General features: G+C 47.3%; 1 protein-coding gene across 4 annotated transcripts in view; it reads left to right on the top strand.

Moving 5' to 3' along the window:
* The window catches only part of Kirrel3 (kirre like nephrin family adhesion molecule 3), a 560,014-nt gene that overhangs the window by 417,421 nt on the left and 121,034 nt on the right, over window positions 1-21,559 (top strand). For all 4 annotated transcript variants that reach the window (XM_087905734.1, XM_087905733.1, XM_087905736.1 and 1 more), the window contains exon 2: window positions 16,459-16,536. In XM_087905734.1, the coding sequence (XP_087761860.1) occupies window positions 16,459-16,536 (78 nt within the window). The remainder of the gene's footprint in view (window positions 1-16,458; window positions 16,537-21,559) is intronic.

Below are 21,559 nucleotides of genomic sequence, written 5' to 3'. Positions count from 1 at the left end.
ACAGTCTGCTGGGATTAGAGATCTCTGACTCCTAGTTGAAAAGGGTGTGGGTAGTGTGCCTAAAAACAAAAGTAGTCAAGAAGGTGAGGAACAGTCAAATAAGCCTGCACATGAGTGTGTCTGCATCCAAAACAACAGGCAGTAGCAAGCCCCAGACACATAGGCTGGGTGGCACACACTGCCATAGCAATGGTCTTTAGCAAAAGCAATTTTACATAGGGAGACGCTGAGCTCCTGGCATGTTAAACCTGCCCAAGCATCATAGATTTTCCTACCACTAAGTTTCAAGCACAAAAGGGCTGAACAGAGGCTGCCTAAAGAGGGACTTGTTGTCTGGTTTATTCACCACAATATCCAGATCAACCAGAACTGACCCAGCGAGTTCTCGACAAAGGCTGAACTGATGTACACATGACTGAATAATAGAAAGAACTCAGAGACAAAAAGCCTTAATGCCTTGCAGGATACCACACAAGACTGATCTGTCCATGTGGTTGGCCCATGGCATGTTTCTCTGAGAGAATAGATGGTGGTCGATAAAAGGGTCAAGACCCTGTGGAGCCCACTCCCAAACCACCAGAGAAGTGCTCAGACCTAATTCTCACTTGGCCCCCTCAACACTGAAGGACATATGGGGCCGATCATATGGCAATCTGGAGAGTCAGAGCGGGCTGTCCACGGAGTCCCCACTGCATCTAAGTACTGCATGCCTATCACCTCGGCAGGCCCTGTGCCTGAACATAAGAATAAAAAGGCAATGGAGATGGTCTCTACCTCTCAGTTCAGAAGGGTGGAGTCAAAGATATGAGACCAAGGTCGCATCTACGGGGACTTTCATATCAGAGATCTGCATAGTTGACCCTTCATGTCTATAGGGTTTGTGTAACCTGAAGGCCTGCTTGTTGGGGGTCCTGTCCTGCCTGGTTCCCACAGTCGTTAGGTCCCAATAAATCACACCAAGGTCTCTATAAGTTATAAACTGATTGGCTCATTAGCTCAGGCCTTGTATTAGCTCTTATAATTTATATTAGCCCATTATTCTAGTATATGTTAGCCACATGGCTCAGTACCTTTTTCAGTGGGGTAGGACACATCCTGCTTCTTTGTGTCTGGACAGGACTGGGGAAGAATGAGCTTCCTCCTTCCCAGAATACTCCTGTTCTCATTTCCTGCCTCTACTTCCTATCTGGTTGTCCTGCCTATACTTCTTGCCTGGCTACTGGCCAATCAGCGTTTATTTAAAACATAATTGACAGAATACAGAATTGTCCCACAGCAGGTTTGCATCCATGGATTCGCCGACTGAATCAAAAATTTTAGGGGAAAACTACCTGTGTATTACAGACATGCAGATTATTGTATTGTATTCTATAAGCAATATAGTCTAACAACTCTTTACCTAGCATTTGGTATGACAGATAATCTAGGGATGGCTCAGTGAATATAGGAGGACATGTTAAGTGACGTGCAAATGCTTCAGCCTGGGTAGAGTTTGGCATCCCCAGAAGAGGGGTGCCCTGAAACCCATCCCACTCTAATATCAAGGTAGAACTGTCAGGTAGAACTGTGCCAAAAGGAAAGCTCACCTACCTATTGGGAAGGGAGAGAGGACTCAGACCAAGATGGGTTTCTAGAGGGATCTTGACTTATGTATTTAATGAGGTTTGTAAGGAGCAGAGACAGCCCGGAATAGCAAAGTGAGGGCAATGGCTAGAACTGGTTCCACAAAGCTGGAATGTGAGAGCAGTCTCAGAACAACCCACATGATCAGTACCCCAGGCTGAGGGCAGAGGGAAAGCCGGAAACAAAGCTGCCAGGATTGGCAGCTATGCTTGTACCTGGTATTCAGGGCATTTACAGATTGGGAAAGGAATGGCTCCTGTCCCGAGGGACTCTGGACAGATTTCCCTCCGTCCTCTGAGCTTCAGTTCCTCCTCTATGCCATGTCTACTGGTGACTTCTAAGGCTCCTTCCCAGTTCTAACTCTCAGTGGCATTTCAGACTAATGCCTAAGATCAAATACATCCACAAAACTGGAGAAATACAGAAACATGTAGGTCAATCTAGAAGAAACAGCCTACAAGCTGAATAACTCTCCCTGCTGACCAGTTTCTGATGTACCTGTAAGACAGTCCCTTGCTTTCTGATCCCAGCTCCTCCCCAGACCCTGAAGGAGAAATCTCATTTGTCCTTTGGGAACCTCTTCCTGAGAAGATTCAATGACCCAACAGATGCTAAAGGAAGAAGCATACAGCAGGGATGCTTGCTGGGTCGGAAGCTGACACTGAAATCCCCCTCTCCCCATGAGCAGTACCCCCAACATTGAGGAAATGTTTTTAATCAAAGCTATAACACCTCCTGCCATCTCGGTTCCCTTGCCCAACTTTGTTTTGTAAACTACAGTCTTCATGAAAGGGGTCTTGGAACCCAAGGGATCCTGTAGAGAGATTGTAAGCTTGTTTGTTTGTTTTGCAGAGGAATGTTGGGTTATGGGCTATGATGTTCAGGTCTGTTGTGGTCTGAATGTTCTGTCTCCCCAAAAGTCATCTGTTGATATACTCACTCCCAAGATGGCATTAGAAGAATGGGCCTTACTGCTCTTGTAAATGGTATTGGTGCCATAGAAGTGACTCAAAGCAGCTCACTTGTCCTTTCTACCCTATAGACAGACAGACACACAACACACAGACACAAAGACACACACAGAGAGACCCACACAGACACACACATGCAGGGATACATATAGACACATGCAGAGACACAGATTCACACACACAGACATACACAGAAACTCATAGATGTCTCTATGTGAGTGTGTATGTATGTCTGTGTGTCTATATGTGTCTCTCTGTGTGTCTATATGTGTCTCTGTGTGTCTATATGTGTCTGTGTTGTGTCTATACAGGCATGTGCATGCCACATAGAAAGAACAACTTTTCAGGATGGTTCTTCCTTCTGTCTTGATTTGAGGCAGAGTCTCTGTTGTTTCTTCCACATTGTGTACTCCTAACTAGGTAGTCTTCAAGCTTCTCGCTGATTCTCCAATCTGCCTCCCATCGTGCCATGGGAATGTTCTTGAAACCACCAGACTTGGCCTAACACTATCACATAAAGAAGGGAGTTGAGCACAGCAGTTTCCTGGGTGCTGAGACTTAGGATGAGAGCCTCTAGACACTGGGTTTAAAGTCCCCACTTTCAACACACCCCTCCCTCTATAATAGCATACTGTTATTTTATAATTATCAATTATGAGGGACTAACAATGCATCTAACTTTGGTTCTGTTTGTTTGGCTAAGTGATAGGTGCATACCCCACCTCACATTCGGCTCCTTGTGTTGGGCATTTGTCAGGGCTGCTTATTTATTTTTAATTTATCATCATCATTATTATTATTATTATTATTATTATTGTGTGTGTGTGTGTGTGTTTATATGGGGGAGTATGTGGGTGCATGTACCACACCATGCATATGTAAGTCAGAGGCTAGCCCTGTGGAATCTCCTTTAGCTTTACGTGGGCTCCAGGGATGGAACTAACCTCATCAGGCTTCAGGCTTTTACTTTATGTAATGAGCTACCCTACTGACAGAGGGCTCCTTCATTTCGTGTACTTAAAAAGCACTGAAGGTGGATAGCAGTGGTCAGGAGCCAATCGGCCATTGGAGGATGGCACAGCAGTGTGAGAAGCCCCACAGACTGGGGAGCAGCCAGTGGCCCAAGCTTCCTGAATTGGCTTCTCTTGGCCTCCAATGCTAGGAGAGACCCTAGCTAGTAGGCCTTAAGTCGGGTAGCCGAGGGCTTCCTGCTCAGTGGACCTTCTATTTGAATGATTCTGCCTCTTAGACCAGACTCCCTAGCTCTCACCAGTCTAGAATCGTCCTTTCTTTGGACACTGTGCCTCCAGCCTCCATGGTTGCTCTACAATCATCCTCAGTGACCCTGCCTGGGCCTGAGGAGAAACCCCAGGTGGTTTCACCCATGGAGACAGGTTACAGACACGTGGCTATTCCCACCTCCCACCTCACTGTAAGCCCTAAAAGCTCTATTGCCTCTGGCCAGGCCTGAAAAACACCAGCACCAGTCAAGATCTTTTCTGACGCCTAAGTGAGCTAGAGATGAGGCTATGGGGTAGGGGAGCACGGGTGGAGGAAATGAAGATATAACATTATCTCTTCGAGGAAATTAAGTTGTCAGCTCAGTCTGGAGTTCCTTCCCACTGTTACAAGTGAGCACGAACACACGCATGCACACACACACACACACACACACACACACGCACGCACGCACACACCCCTTATCTTCTGGCCTGGTGGATCTGTCAGGTGGTATAGCCCTAAATGGGTCATCTCTCTGGAACCTGGGATTGCTATGCTAGGCTTACGTAGCCCCTGGTGTGCCCCTTCACAATCAGCCCCCTGCTGAGCTCACCCAGCAGGAAGTAAACTTTCACATTCCAGTTAAGTGGTGTCTGGCTGCTCTGAATCACCCTCCTGGATCTGTTTGAAGCCAAGTTCTTAATCAAAGCTATCAGGCTCTCCTTGGCCCCCTCTGCTGAAAGGTTGCTATTAAAGAGGAAGGAAAAGCCTTCGGTTTTGAGGCGAGGTCTCCCGCTTTTATCTGGAGCTCTGAGGGAAACGGAGGGGCTTGATTTTACCCCAAGCCTGGCGTCCAAATTACAGTTCTGCTGTTAGCAGTGTCAGACAAGGTGTGGAGCATCTCTGACATCAGCAAATGCTTACAGGGCGAAGGGAGACACGCATTTAGTGAACACATCTTCCACTGCAAGGTTCCACCCGTTTGTCAGTTGCTGGTCATTTCCAGCCACAACCTGGGTTCCGTAACCTCTGAACTGTGGTCTAATCACCCCAGAGGAAGTCCTCTACCTGGACCTCCGTAGAGCTTTCTGTAGAACTTTCTAGAATTAACAGGCCTTCTAAGGCATCTGTGTCCACAATGATGCTAGTAGCGTCAGAGCAGAAACACAGCCTGGCAACAAAGCCTCTCCTGTGACCTTCATTGTAACCTTGACCCAGAGCAGTCCTGTCCTCTAGGCCTACTGCAGCCCTGCAATCTTGTCAAGGGAATCTACAATTTGAGGGATTTGTTTGTTTGTGTGTTTGAGAAAGCAAAAGAAATATTGAGCTAAAGCCTCCATCCAGCTACATGGGTAGCTGGATAAATAATTACTAAATAAATAAATAAGGGAAAATAAACAAAGAAAGCCTCCAATGAGCTTGAATTGCTGCCGTGCTGAGAGGTAACTGGCAGATTCAATTTAATTATAAGATACAGAATTGTAATGGAGTGTGCAGGGCTTTGGGAGGTTTTCCGCAATGCATGGGCAGCAGGGAGCCCTGACTGTTCCTGGACACATTCTAACCTGACACTGACTGCCTTCCTTGCCCCGGGTGGGCATCGAGTGGGAGGCAGCAGCAACTACCTGGGCCCTGGAGGCCCAGTCTCCCTAAGCCCTGAACCTAGTCCACGCCTGGCTAGCCTCTGCTCCCAAGGTGGCTCAGATGAGAATGCCCCGGAGGAGGGTCCAGGCCAGCAGGAGGAGGAGGGGAGAAACTCTATGCCTCACACCTGCCCACTTCTCCCCAGCAGAGGTAGGCAGTGTGGATGGACAAGGCCCACCCTGCAAGGCCAAGCAGCTCTCACTGAGCAGTGACTGGGGACAAGAGCATGACATCATCACCCTTCTGTAGGATATGACCCATGACCCGCTATCCTGCAGGAGCCTAGGCTGCTCTTCCGCCATAAGGTCCCTGAAAGCCTATGCTCTACAGCTGTTAGGACAACTTTTCTTCTCCCTTTCTACCTTCCCTCTCTCTGTCCCCATCATGTTTGGTGGGAGGGACATGGGGAGATGGGGAGTAGGGAGACCAAATCTGAGTCCGCTTGCCTGACTCCAGTGATACCCAGTGATACGTTCTCAGGGCACCTACTCAGTCCTCCGTGGTCAAATTTCATTTGGACTATAAATGTGTAATCAAGTGGTTTCTAAGAACATCACCAAGTCACAGCCATGCCTCTGCTGCTAGCCCACCCTGAGCAGGAGCCTAGCTGCGGTCTTGCCTCCTGCACCCCTATTCACTGACTGTACCCCCCCAGCAACTTTTCCTTCCCCAGGTCCCAACCACCCCCAAAAAAGCTGCTCTGTGCACCCCATCTCTAAGCAGTGATGCCTCCCACCATCACCCAGCACTCTGCTGGTCCCCTCTGCCCCAGGTGGGTCATCTAGGCAATATTGTATTCTCACACTGTGTCCCAGGAGAAGGGCCCAGACCTGTGCAGCAAGCCTGGGTTTAATCCTGGCTTCTCTACCCCACAAATGCAAGTTCAGAAAAAAATTAACCAGCTTTCTGGAGCCCCACCTGTGCAGTGGAGCTAATGTTCATATCTTCCCTAATAATCTGTGTGAAGTTGCATTCACAAGCCAAGCTGATCTTCGAGCATCACTGGGGGGCCTCTGCCTTTCCAAAGATTTGGGCCTCAAGGAACCCGTAGGTGGTGGAATGGGACTCTTAGAGGTGAGGTGGAATTTCCGAGAGCCCAGACTACCCTTATGCTTAATTTTTTTATTGACAACTGTTGGTCATATTAGAAAAAAATAAAAAACAGAAGATTCCCTCTTTCTGCCTGGCCTCCCAGCCATGATTGACAGGAAGCCCTGGGCTGGGATTCCCCAGGGGCAGGACACACAGCTGCCATGCATCTGTCCCCATTCAAACAGTAATCGCAGACATCCAACTTTCTCACAGAAAAGTATAAAAGCCTTCCAGGCATGTGGCCCTCAGCAGCACCTGTTCCTTACAGGTTAAATGGACTGCTAACAAGCCAGGGGAGGAAGGGCTGGGACGGCTTTCAGGATCCTATTTCTCTATTGTGTGCCTCACAGAGCAGATAGCTCACTGGAGTTTCCGTCCCGAGTGAGACAAGCTGAGGAATCCTTATATCTGAGCTAAAACTGTTGCCCACAAAATTCTTCAACCCCCCTGCAGAAATCCTACCAGAGACCCAAAGAATGGAGATTATGTGTTGGTTTACCGACCTCAACGCTTACTGACTGTATGGTCATGAAGATGTTATTAATACTTATCCCTTTGGTTCCTCACTCTCCTCTTCCATCAGATAAAAATATCATATAGGGTTTCTGAGGATTGACATGTTGCCCACAAAATAGCCTAAAAATTAATGAACTGCCGTGCTTTGGCGCCAGGCACCTCTGATGATAATGAAGGTGAACTTGGCTACCATGAAAATAGACAAGGCTCGGCTGTGTCCAGAACCCAAGGAGAAAGTCTAGTCCCCACTCCAGTATGTAGAGGGTCATGGTGGGCTCTCCCAGCCCGGAGTCTTCACTGATAGCAAAGCACCTGAAGGCGGTGCATTCGGAGTCAGATGGTAGCCCTGCTGGAATTCCAGGCACTTCATCAGCTGACAGAAGGACCCCAGGCAGGGTTGAAGGGAAGGTGCCAGAGAAGAAGGGTAACAAGAGCCAGGCATGGCCACAGTGAGCAGCCATAGGGCTGAAACTCAGACTCACAGGGAGTTGTGTCTTGCAGAGAAGAGACTGGAGTGAGACACATCGTGCCCAGAGTGGGGTCAGCCAGACCACATGGTGCCAAGTCTCTCTGCTCAGCTGCCGCAGGCTCTGCACAAACTGCTTGACCCTCTAAAATGTCAGTTTCTGGGCTGGGTAGAGCTCAGAGATAGAGGATTGCCTGGATGTGCAAAGCCTTGGGTTCAATCCCAGTAGGGGTCGGGACAGGGGAGTCCCTTTATAAATAACCAAACACATGACGATGCCTATTTCTATGACGTGAAAGAGTTAAAACAAGACAAGAGGACTACTGAGAAGGCTTAGCAGGTAAACACACTTACCACATGTGAGGAGCTGAGTTTAATCCGGAGTGGAAGGAGAGAATTGACTCCTAGAAATTGTTATCTAACCTCCATGTGCACAGTGCCGCACACACACAGACACACACACACACACACACAATGATGATGCCAATGAAGAAGAAGTACTTTTAAAACAATGTACGAAGTCCCACACCTACAGCTGTGCAGTCATTGTTGGCTGGCTTTTCCCTCCCCGAGAGTCAGAGGCTTAGGCCAGCAGGACAAAGATTTGGAGGAGTCAAAGGACTGGTGACCACATGGCCACCCAGATTTTCTAGAGGCACATGGGATGTGGGGCCAATAGCAAAACAGACTACTGGAGATCCCACAGCGGGTGGCAGGGAGCTGTTAATAACCCTGTCTGCCTCAGCCACACTGTGGGTAGGGCTGAGCCAGCCAGCAATGGCACGGCTGAGGCAGGCTTAGGCGGGCAGGAGGAAGCAAAGGCCGCCCACTGTCAGTGGCTGTTACCCTGTAGGAAGCATAGGTAGCTGAAGCTGCTGTGAAGTTTTGATCAGCAGGTGTCCAGGGAAGCCATATTTCCTGCAGGAGCAAGTGAGGATGGAATGGGGGACACAGAAGGTCCTTAGAATTTCACCATTGAGTGTGGACTTCCTGAAAGACAGGAGCTCAACACAAGCTTTCTATGCAATCCATTATTTAAAAAAAAAAACAAAACTCACTGTAAGAACACAGCTGTTCTAAGTTTCTCTTAAAAGAATTTAATTGGTATGTAATAGCATAGTTAATTAAATACAAATCAATAGTTCAAAACAACTAATTGATACTTAATATGAATGGGGGAGAACTTGGTTCTAATATAATTAACTCATATTAAATTAGCTATGAAATAACAATTATGTCTTTACAACAATGTAAAGTTTATGGTTCTTTAATAAACTTAGATTAGCAAGCAATGAGACTCAAAAATTATGAAGCAGGTATTATTGGCCTATTAAACATTTATGATGTGTCCTGGAGGGCTGGGTCCAGGCATCTAGTCAATACGAGCAAACCTTTCTGAATCTTCTCCTCGGGCCTCTTTATTACAGGAGTTGATCAGAAAGCAGGGATCTTGCTGATTTATGGGCACCCTAATGGCCTGTGATGTGAGTAATTATACTCACCGACAATAGCACCAGGTAGAAGGCTGAAGCTGGAGTTCAGCAGAATGGAGGCAAAAACTTTCCAAACACAAGACCTGCGGTTCTGCAGATGGCAAGGCATCCAGGGACAGAATGGCTATCAATGGCTACAGATGGCAGCCACCTGAAAGAGAGCCCCAGGGTCAATTGTAGCCTTAGGGACCTTTGGGTGAGGGCATCTTTTGCCATCTCCCAGCTCTCATCTCTTGCTTCTTCCTCCGACAAGGACCACCACTCAAGTGGAAATGATATGATGTCACTTCGCGACACCGCCTTACTGAACATTTACCTGTCTTAGATGTTCACGTACCTTTCACAGGTGAGGGCTGCACATTCAGAACCCCAAAATCCAACATGGAAGATGCTCCAACATCTGAAAATTCGTGTCCAGGAAGCTTAGGATGCCAGAGCTTTTCAGGCATGGGGGATTCATATTAGAAATAGTCAAATGGGTAAAGAATACACAAATATTCTCTAAACCGGAAATTTCAAAATCTGAAGCACTTCTGGTCCCACGCATTTGGATAAAGGCTGCTCAACCCACATATGCCTGTGTAAACCAATTGGATAAGTATTTTGCTGGGATAGGAAGCTTGCCTTGTGTACGGTGGCCTCTGAATGTTTGTGGAGTGGATATTACCCCGTCAATTTTTGTTAATATGTTCTGACTGTGGAGGGTAGGATTTTTCCCCACAAGACTTCCACCCTCTCAGCTAAATATGACAGATTAAAAGTTTACTTCTTCAGACTAAAACCCCTGCTCGAATTATTACCTGGGTTCCTTTCATTTGGGAACTTGATGTACACAGTGCACCATCACAGCCCTATAGCACAGTCACACCAAATTTGATGCAGACATAACAATCCTTTGATCTTTTCAGTGAAGACATAGTGGCCACCTCTGCCTCCTTCCTTGAGCTAAACATTTCTTTAGTCCCAAGGTCCCATCCTGAAAAACCTTCTCAAACTCACTAGTTTCTCCTTGTTTCCAGGACTCCTAGGCCCTAAGTTTCCCCTGTAACAGGGTCTTTCTAACTCTCTCTAACTTTTCCAGTTCATCTGACTTGTGACTACCACGCTGACCTGAGAGTTCACCACAGGATTTAGTGAGGTCCTTCCCTCCGCATGTTTCTGATTCCAAGACTGTAAGGAGAGAGGAGGGTCCTTGACCTCCAGTCCTGACTAATGTTTTTAGGGACTTTATTCTCACCCCTTTTTATCTTACATTGGCTTTTTGGATTTTCACATAAATCATAAATCAAGGGAGATATTAGAAGAGGTAATTTATGGATGGAAAGGGGAAGAGGAGCCCAGGGAGCCTGTGGGACCATTCGCTGCTGAGTGCTGCATGGCCGTATCTGCCAGCTCTGCTCATTCGGAAGCATCAGGACCTCCCAGCAACTCCAACCAGGTCCAGCTGGCGTTTCCTCCATATGGTCCGAGGCACCATCTGGGGAATTCGGGCTATTTTCGGCCATTCTGCTGCTCCCTGTGTTGGGATGGCAAGGATCTGGAGGCTCTGTGCATCCCCCTCTTTGTGTCCTTCTACCTGTTTCCAGATCTCTGCTGTGTTCTCAGAGCAAGAAGGGGCAGCAGATGGAAAGTCATCCTCTCTCACCTGGAGCATAGCAGGCTCTCCTGGCTGCTCTCACTCTTCTCTGGGCTTCTCTCTTCTGCATATCGTCTACACTGGGTAGTCAGGGCATGATGGCCTTCCATTCCCAGCTTAGCCATTCTTTGGGCTCCCTGCACCCTGCAGGGAAAGGTACAGACTCCAGGGAGGCTCCTCAGTTGCCCCCAGATCTGGCCTCAGCCTGTTCCTCCTCCCAGTCTCCCCTCTGCTCCTGAAATCTTGACAGTTGCCCACCAGCAATACTCTAGTTTCTGTTTGGTAACTTGTAGAAGCATGCTGAAGTCGAATAGTTTCAGGAGGTAAAGTGCCAATCTCTTGTTTTCAAAGTTTTACTAAGGATACATTAATTGTACAAGGTTTCGTTTTGATGTTTTCATACACATATATAATATACCTTGATTGTATTCTAATTGCCCTCTTTTGAACCCTCCCTCCATACCTCTGGTCACCTTCCTCTTCCCAAATAATCCCTCTTTTGTTTTCATGTCTTTTTTTGTAAAAATAGAGTCTGCACAGAAGAGAAGGCATGTGAGAGTTGTCTTCCTGAGCCTAGCTTATTTCACTTGATGTAATGATCACCAGCTAGACTGATTTTTCCCACAAGTGACATGAGTTCACTCTTCTTTATGGCTGAATAAAATCCAATTGTGTGTGTAACACATTTTCTTCATCCAGTCGTCCGTTGATGGCCATCTCAGAGATGATGTTAAACCTTGGCTATTGGGGGTGCAGATGTCCCTGTGGTCTGATGACTTAGACTCCTTCAGGTATAGTCTCAGGAATAATACAGCTGCAAAATCTGGCGTTTCTCCTCAGACATCTTAGTAGTCTCCATCCTGATTTCCCTAATGACTGCCCTATCTTGTATCTCTATCAACAATGTCTAGGTGTTAGAAAAGGCCAGTCTTCAGCAACTGAGTGAGATAGTGACTATGACAGCCCAACAAAAACTAAGTTAGCCACAAATGGAAACTCAGAAATGGGAGGGGCAGGAGCTGCTTCCTGTCCATTGCCCCTATTCTAGCTAGCATTACTTGAGGGCTCATTGGTCCCTAGATGGAGAACAACAAGCAGAAAGCAAAATTCTCACAGCATCCCAGACGGTCCATGAATGCTGCTAGGCACACCGGCACACAGCAGCCTTCTTTCCCTGCTGCCCTCTTTCCCATTGTGTTTTGTCATCAACGCTACAGTCCAATCACAGCACCTCTGATCAGTGTTCTCCCATTGTCTGGAGCCCAGTGAGCGGTCATGTGACACTCTTCTCTAAGTGTAACTCTGTGACCACGTGAAGGAGGTGAAGAGAATCACAGACACCGGAAATAACCGAGTCGCACTGAAAGGCCAGCTCCTCCACTTCCTGTCTGCAGGAGTTAGCTAGCATTCACAGTTCCAAAGGCTAGGACCGCAAGATCAAGATGCCAGTGGGTTCCAGTCCTTCTTAAAGCTATAGGGAAGGACTTGTTAAAGATCTTTCTCTCTCTGTCTAAGAAATTACCACTTTCATGCTCATGTGTTATTCTCTCTTCCTTCTTCCCTCCCTTCTTCCCTCCCCCCATATGTTTCCTTCAAATTCCCCTTTTATAAGGACACCAGTGATATTGTACTAGGGCAATCCTAATGATCTTGTTTTAACCTGACCACCTCTGCAAAGTCCCAGTCCACATAGGGATGAGTGCTTTGGTGGTGGTGGGGAATGGGTGAGATATGAATAGGAGAGGGTGTACCCAATTCATCTCTAGTACTCTTTGGACTGCTTTGACTTGCAGTATTTACAATCATAGTATCCCTAAGAACTAGCCCTGAAACCAGCCCTTAGTTCTAGGATGAGAACCAATAGCTGCTAGATCTTTGGCCCTGAAGCATCATTTTTAGTTCTCTGAGCCTTGGTTTCTAAATTCAAAATGAAGGAAATAATTTGCACCTTGCTTACTCCGCCAAGCTACTGTGAGCATCTAATGAGACAGTAAATATGCCCGCACTGTGAAAACATAAGTGTGCCCTGAATGGGATACAGCACTGCCGGGTCGTGATTAGTAGAAGCAGTGAGAATAAAGGATCCGGAGGCTAGAAAGAGCCCCAGCCCCAGCCTGCAAGCTGAAGAAACCTGCTCCACTTACAAAGTCATCCTTTTTATTCCTCCCTGGAGAAAACCCCACAGTGTTCCCTACTTGTGGAACAGTTCCCTGTTTGGATGAATTACAAGTTTCATTCACTCCGCAAGCATCCCAAACCTAACCTAAATGCATCCTGCTACATCTAAGCACTCCATCAGCATCCCAAACTAAATGCATCCTGCTACAGCCAAGCTCATTCTGGCTTGAGTCCCAGGGAACTGCTCATTCCATCCCTGACATTTCTGAATCCGCCCTTCCTTTAAGTCAGCCGTCCTCTGGCCCAGCACTTGTCATGTGCTGGTAGGAGGGGCTCAGGGCTGGAAAAGGACACCTGGATCTTCTGTTGCTCAATCCACAGCCCAAAAGTTCCCAGGGTGCCAAACATCCCTTTTCCTTAGGGGATACCTGTTTCATGCACAGAGCACTGATTAAGCCTTTGCCCTCCTCAGACAGTGCCCTTACAAGCCAACTACAAATGACCTTAAGCTTTGCAATGAACAGTCTTTCTAAGCCAAGGCTCCATTCATTCACTTTCCATGAGGCCTTTGGGGAGTCTGGGTGGTTCTGACACTGATGAAGTCAAAGAGAGAAGCCTACTTGAAGCAGACCCCATATCCCCCATACCTTGAGGTTCAAAACTAGCATTTGCATTTCCACTCTGCTGTCCATCCAGAGACAAGAACGGGGACAGGCTAGTGCTGGACGACCTCACAAAGACAGATTCACGTTCTCTCTGTAGTGCTGTATTATAGTCTCCCCTAATAGCCTCGTGCTTTTTTGGGGGGTTTGGTTTTATTTAACTTGAATGTTTCCCCAAGCCCACATGACTACTTTCTGCTTCCTCCTTGGTCTACGTATGGTCAATATGTCTGACAATGCTCTTCGTCCCCAGAGGGGCACTCACATTCCCCTGCCTCCCCCACCTCTGTCCCTGCCATGGGCTTCCATGTGTAGATTTGGGGAGTTCTATTTTGGCTCCACAAGTCTCCCCGAAGAGCTTCCCAGATTTTGCGTGTGACAAGCTAGCTACTCCTCACTCGCCGGTCCTCCAGCTCACTTGTTCTCAGAGGGATCCCCATGGCTTCCCCCCACTTCTCAGCAAAGACTCAGCCAGAGAACCCTCTCACTTAATAAATTTCTGCAGTGTGCTTATTAGCGCCTTGTAATGTAGCCGCCTAAATAATTAAGACTAACCCACACGTGTCAAATTAAATGAGCCAAATACATTGAGAAATTACCTCGTCCTCAATTTCTTTTATTAATCAGAGTTTTTTTTAAAAAAAATTATTTCCCTGCTCATTTACAAAAATCAAGTATAGTCAGAGAGACTCTTGCTTATAATAACTGCGTGAGTGCTCAGCCTCCCCTCCACCGATCACTTGGGAGGGATCCTAGTATGGGACACATAAAGTAAGTAAGTTTGCATCATCGAGACAGACACTGTGGACAACCAGATAAGACAGGTTGTTCATACTCCAATCTTTATAACTTCCCCTTGCGTTCACCTGCGAGTGTGGGAAACTGCTCAGAAGAGAGAGGAAACATCAGCCACATCCTTTCAGTTTCTTCTGCCCTCCTTTCTCAATGCACCCATAGGGTCCCTTCTAAGGCTCAGTCTAGTAGCCCACGCTCCCTCCTCTGGTGGAAGCCACCACTGGTGTGCTTTGGGCGGGTGTAAGCCAATGATAAATATAATAGGAACCACCAACTATCGGGTCCTTCTGTGCCTGTCATCCTAACGGTCGGGCTAAGTCTTCCTATCGGCAGAACCTGGGCTTCAGATGCAAGCTCGGGCAAACAGCTTTTGTTAGCTGGAGCTAGGAGCCTCCCCACAGCGTGTACTTCCGCTGGCCCCTCTGCACGCCGCATTCCTGCCTTTTGGAGGTGGTTATTAGAAGGAATCCACAAATATAGTATGTAAACATCAAAGGGGCTTTGATCCACGCGGCCCTCCGCAGAACAGGAGCCCCTGAAGAAAGGGCCAAGGCCTTGGAGGGGAGAACTTAACATGTCAGTTTGGGCGCCAGAGATGTGAAGCTGTTTGAAATGAGGGTGGTTTGGCTGCGCCTTCAGATGCGTGAGCGAGTGTGTAGGGGGAAGGCAGGGAAGTGAGCCTTCGGAAACAGCACCCTCGGATCTGCTTCTCTGCTCTTCACTGATACTCAATAACTCCCTTTAAAGGACCATGAGATCAAAGCTGGTGACCTCCCTGGGCTGTGGTGCCCCACCACCACCTGCCGAGCTTTGTTTATCCCTAGGCCATGAGCCCCTAAGCTTGACTTATCTGTTCTCTCGGAGGGGGGGGGTCCTACACCCCTTTGCATACTGTTGCCTTCAGAGGCTGGACCTGAGCAGCAGCAGAGAGATGCAGAGCATCCTGATCAGAGGCAGGAGGAGGACTCATCCCACTCTTCCCAGTCTCTGATGACCTACAGGTGGAAGGCCAAGGACACACCCAGGCCACGGACAAGTGTGGCACCACTCAGTAGGAGCCTCCTTCTCTGAGAGCATGGGTGGAAGCAGCCGTGTAGCAGGAACCCTGACAAGATTCTGTGGGGGTGTGGGTGCAGTCATGTGCTCTCTAGGACGATATCAGGTGCCCATTTGCCCAGTTTAGGGCAGCTGCCACATGTGTTGGGTTTCTAAACAAACAGGTAGAAATGAGGAGTCGAAAGCATCAAAGGCAGTTCCTCAACATTGTTGAGCCCCCCCCCCCCCCCACCCTCCATCTGTGTCATGTGAACAGCAATGGCTAATCCACATAGGGCAAAGCACTGCCGTGGAGTCAAAAATTAAAGTGGATGTGAAATTGTTTCAGAATTCTTCAAGCACCCAAGACAAGTCAGGACTAAAAGCCAAATACCAGAGTGTTTAGCTTGGCTTCTAGTGCAGCAGATGAACTCAAGTCCAACACTCGTACATAACAGAAGCTGGTTTATAAAATACTCTGCAAAAGACAGCACCCGGGATTTGCTACCCAAAGTTGCTCTTCTTGTTCTTCTGGGAATGCCAACCAGGCTATGGGTCCTCATGTCTCTCAATACTGCTGATCCCTGTGCTCTAAGTCTATACCTCCCAAGTTCTAAATAATACCGCTGAACAGTGTCTGCCCATTGGAATACACGAAAATCAGCAACTACAGATACCTGCCCTTCCAGAAGGTTGAACACACCCTGCCTATACCTTGTCTCTGTCTTCTCCACTCTCCCTTTTCATCTTGAGTCACCCACTGTGTCTGGTCATGTGCTGTCCCACTCTGGACACTACCAGGGGCTCCTGTTCAGCTAGTCTGAGCACAGTTTCAAAGTGACTTAGTCATGGTCCCCAACCCTAGACTATAAAAAGCCCATATAACCCAGAGTAATAGTTATGAGAACGGATTCTGGAGTCTAATTTCAAAATCCTGACTCCAGCACCTGCTTACTTCATGCATTTGTAAATGAAGACTGCAGAAAATGGAAAGTACAATGCTCTGTGCCTTACACGATATTGTGGGCATCAAGCAAAAACTACTGACTTTACGTTATGCCCGGGACATAAGTGCTGTAGAAACTTTTATTAAATAAGCAGCCCTGCAATTATCCACAGCCCCCTGCTAAGAAGTCTCCTCACACTTGACCCATTCCCAACTCACCTACCTATGTTTTCCTTCCAGAGCTTGGCCTCCAGAAGAGAGGATGCTGTCTGGTACTGGGCTACATGGCCAAGGACAAGTTTCGGAGAATGAATGAAGGTCAGTGAGACCCTCTCCTCCCCGCGTGGGTCAGACAGTGAGGGGAGGGTGTACCTAGCACTGTGGTGCAGAGGAACCTGCACAAGGAACACACGACAGCTCAGGAGGGAGAGTGGGAGGCTCAGCTTGATCTTCATGGTGCTGTTGACACGGGAGAGAACAGCTGTTGCCAAAGCACTGGATGATAATGCATGCTTTTCTCTTGCTATCTTTTCCTCCCCCATGTGTCCCTTACTTCTCTTTCTTTCACTTCCCTGCCTTTGCTCTTCTACCCTCTTACCCAGTCCAGCAAAATCTGCTTCCATTATCATTCTATTTCAAAGTTCTTCCTCCTTCTCTTGAATTGACAGCACCTCATAGGGCACTCAGGAGAATCATAAAGAATGAGGCAGCATTATACTCTTAGAGCCTGCCCTTAAAGACTTGCCTACTTTTCCAACTCCATAGACTAAATTCTGTCTCCCACCCAGGTGTGGTTCTGCCTTCCCCAAGCATGGGATCTTTCCTGAGGATCACTTGTGTCCCAGAGAACTTGGGGGAATGTATTGACTTTGACATGGGGGCTGGTATGAGAGAATATCACTGTCACTTATGGGTCTGCTGTAATAAAGAGCCAAGCCTCTCCATCCCCAGCCATCTGTCTCCATGCAACTAATAACCCTCTTCATCAGATGCCACAGACTGTTTGTCAGGGTTCAAAGGCAGCTAGACAATGGCTGGGGATGCCATTTATTCATTAAAGTCAGACAAATGAAGCCTTGGCTTCTTCCCACCAGCCCAGCTTGCCATGAGCTGTCCCCCCCCCATCAGGGCTCATAGCTCCTGTTGCTCCCTTCCCACTCCAAGCAAAAGAGAGGCAAAACACCCCTATGATCTGGCCGTGAGTTACCCTGTACACAGCCGAGTGCCTGCTCCCTCCATTCAACAGCTGCCTCTCCTTTCATGACACTCATGCTTCTGTATGTGGTTCAGACCAGAACCCTGGATGGCCTGTCACCAAACCCATCAAGATGACAGTCTGCAAGGGGTTAGGTCCTAGTAAAAGTCCAGGAAGCTCGTATCTCTTACATTCACTGCCTGCGTGTTCAAGAAAACAGCAGCTTCCGGAAGCCGCTTATCATATAGGAGCCCCATGGCTGAACACAGCCAGGGGTTTGGGCTGCATCCTTGTGGCAGGGCCGTCAGTCTTTTTCATTGACTTTTTTCTTTCTCACCACTCTCTCCGTTCTCAACACAGCCCCCTGAAGAGAGTGGTAGGCAGTAACTTCTCATTTGTGGGAACTGACAGCGTGGCTCTGTCCGTGGTGCTGAATAGACATGTTCTCTTGCGGCTGATGCTCATTACAGAAACAGGCTGGGCTCTTAGGGATTGGGAGAGAAAAACAAAAGGGAACTGGGCTGTGCTTTGAGCTTGAAGCTCCAGGTGTCTGACCCCAGCTTCGAAGTGGCCAAGAAAATGAATCAAGGGGTGTCGAACAAGCTGAGGCAAGATGTGTGATGAGTCTCAACTAACAAAATGGAAACGGCTAGAGGAGCCCCACAGTGTGGTAGAACAGTCATGTGCAGTGTATTAGCTCTGATTCTGGAAGAGTCCAAGTCACAATGGGAAGAGGAACGAGGTGTCTGCTTCCAGGTCAGACAGGCTTGCTTTGCCAAGTGCCAGAGAGCACATTTTCTCTCTTCTAAAGCTCATGTGCTGTTTAAAGAAGCAAATGAGAGAGGCATACTCTGCTTGGGTCTCTCAAACCTCAACCCATTTGCAGATAAGAAAGGCATCCACAAACACAGAGACTGTTTATGGTTTATAATTATCTCTAAGCAATACTCAAAATAATTATAACTCCTACATGTTAATAATTGAACAGGAATAGCAGCCATGACATCAATAAAGCAACAGAATTCTTGGCCTATGCCAGACAACACACCTCAGTATGATTTGAACAATTGGTAAAATAGTAATATATATATAATATATTATATATATATAATATATATATAAAATAGTAATATATATATATATATATTTTTCTCCAAGTGGCCAGAACTCAAGAGCTATTGGTACAATTAGCTGCTTCTTCCATTAGAGATAAAGTAGGAATCTCTTCATTTCCATTTCAGAATAAATATAAAAGCTTTGCTTCTGCTGTATTAAAGCATATTTGTTTTGTTTAACAGCATCTAATAAGGTGTCTGTCACCCAGGGAGAAGCAATCCCCTATTTCACTTGTTTTCCTGCTAATTTCATATCTCCTTTTATATTATTTTTTCCCCACTACCACCCCCTCCTCCTCACTACATTCCAAAAAATAATAAACATTTGAGAAGGAGAAAAAAGAAAATAATGAATGAACAAGAGCTTTAGAGATCTGGGGCTTGTCGTATGTTAGAGTAATCGCAATTGGTGCTGTTAAACTACACAAAGCAATAAAAATAAAATGCTATTCAAAAATCATTTAAGGAAGCATCTGATAGTCAATGAGAGAGTTGCTCTATTTGGAAGTGCTTAATAGCTTCTTGGAGAAAATCCGTAGCAATTGCAGGAATGGGGGTGGTTGGTAAACATTGGGGGAAAGAGTTCTTTCCCATTTGGACTCAACAATCTGGGTATCCAACAGGGCTATAGGCAGAAATCAGCTAAGGGCAGACAAGGATGGAGAGATACAGACGGGCGGGGCCCAGGATGTCAGGGTTGTCTGATATCATTGTCTCCCAGTGATTAAGAACTCAGCACTTGAAAGGAGCTGTTGGAAAGAGGTTGTTTATTTATTCATCAAACATTCATTGAAAACCATAAAAATGATACCAATTTTTCATAATAAGTGTCAGGCTCCATTGTAAGCACCGGAGCTGTTAAACTGAATAAGACATAGTCCCTGCCCACAAGGACCTCACAGGAAAATCACAAGGCATGTCTCACTAAAAACATCTCCACAAAAAGCACCTGCTCACATCTCACCTAAGCCAGAGCCCTCACCGTATGCGCCATCTGGCCAACCAGTCTGGTCTCTTTGCAATGTGTATCACAGTTTGGGATGGCCCGTCAACTTCCAGCTTGTGTACTGTGGGGCCCCAGCTGTGGAAGAGGAAAGACCTCACTTCCATCTATTCACATCCTTGGAGCATAGCTCAATGACTCACACATAGGGGAGAGTCGCTTACAATAAATTCCTTAGGTAAATGTTTAATCAGAGGCTGTGAGTCACAATAGAATATCCAAAGTCACCCTCAGGTATCAGTTGGGCCTTGAGAAGAAACAGCTTCTTATATAATGTGTCTCTAGGCTGACCATGCTTTAATACCAGAACTTGAAAAGCAGTGGCAAGCAGATCTCTGTGGGTTCTAGACCAGTGTGGCCTACATAGCAGGTTCCAGGCCAGTCAGGGACATAGTGAGACCATACCAGGGTTGTCTTCCCATCTTCAGCCGCACCCCGAATCTTGGGCTCCCCTTGATTACAGGTTTACAGTCCCCTCAAAACCCAGGCAGAGTGGAAGGGAAGGTCAGAAAGATTGCCCTTGCCCATTGTGAAACAAAGGCAGAACATTATAGAGAGATCTAGATGGAGGGGCACAAGTCCCTTAGGAACCAGAAAGTTCTGTGAGGTCCATCTTGAGAAGGATAAACAAGGAAATGTGTGCTTAAAGGAGAGAGGGGGACAGGAAACCTCAGCCCCCTTTCTGACTGGCCCCTGGTCCTGTACTGGAGCGGACCTGCACAGGTAAGTTTCCTACATAGAGGTGCCCTCTTGAGCTGCAGAGGGAGGCAGACAACAAACTTCGGGGACGTTCAGAATCCCAGTGTGTGACTGCTTCTCTCAGTTCAGTAAAATAGCAACCCCTCCCAGCACTGGAGTCACACCGTGATCAGTACAGCACCTCAGACTGACTGAAGACTCTGGCCCCCTGGAGTGTCCAGGAAAGATGAAGCCAGATGCTTGGCCCCCGAGCCAGCTCACAGCTTCTGAGGGCAACACCATTCTAGTTCTGGGTCTATGGACAAGTGCATGCCCACTGTAGCTCCTGTCCTCACCTCTCAGCTCTGTGCAGGAGATGGGGCCATAGAAGATGGGAACTCAGAGTCTTCTACAGCCCTGAAGTTCTTTGTGATGAATGGGAGCCTGTTCTTTCTTTCTGTAATGAGTATAGAACAACACTAATCTACTATTCCCTAATAGAGACATAAAAAAAAGCGCTGTCCCATAGTTGGAGCGAATATGTGAAGCCAACTGTAGGAGCTTATCCTGGCAAGACCCTGGACATCTAGAGTTCAGCCCTCAAACGCAAAGTTGAATAGTCTGGATAAGGTCATCTGCAAGGCTCTACATTAGTTTGCTTTTCTATTGCTGCGATAAAACACTGAACAAAACTAGCATGGGAAGGAAAAGGGTTTTTTGCCTGACAGTTGAGGGAAGCCAGGGCAGGAGCTCAAGGAAGGAACCTGGAGGCAGGAACATCAAAGAGGAGCGCTGCTTACTGGCTCGTCCCTTGTGGCTTGCTCAGCCTGTTTTCCTATGTATAAGAAAACCCCAGGACCACCTGCCCAGGTGGCACTGCCCACAGTGAGTTGGGCCTTTTCACATTAATGGTCATGAAAATGCCCCCACAGACTTGCCCACAGGCCAAGCTGGTAGAGGCAATTCTTCATTTGAAGTTTTCCCTTCTCAGATGACTCTAGCACATGTCAAGTGGACAAAAACCACATGACAAAGTCTCTAAATTGTGGTGATGAAAACTCTAACCTGCCTCTCAACCCACTGTCCACCCTCCCCCCCCTCTCTTTCTCTCTCTCTCCCATCTCACAATGTTGCATGCTCTGGTGACCAAGATGGATCCCTGATCACCAAAGGAGTCTGTTTTAAGTAGAGTGGTTTTACCAATTGCCCCAAAGCACTTCAGCGTTTCTTTCTCCTGCCTCTCGTTGTAGAGAAGATTGAGGTCCTGTTGACTTCAATACCACCCGACCTGTAAATGAACTGTGCTTCCATCAGTGCAAAGAGGAGACAGAGTAAGCAAGCAGGGACTTC

The sequence above is a fragment of the Myodes glareolus genome, chromosome 4 (assembly GCF_982192425.1).
Source record: "Myodes glareolus chromosome 4, mMyoGla1.1, whole genome shotgun sequence".
Taxonomy (NCBI): Eukaryota; Metazoa; Chordata; class Mammalia; order Rodentia; family Cricetidae; genus Myodes; species Myodes glareolus.
The sequence above is the reverse complement of the archived record's forward strand: the minus strand, read 5'-3'. Positions and strand labels throughout refer to the sequence as shown.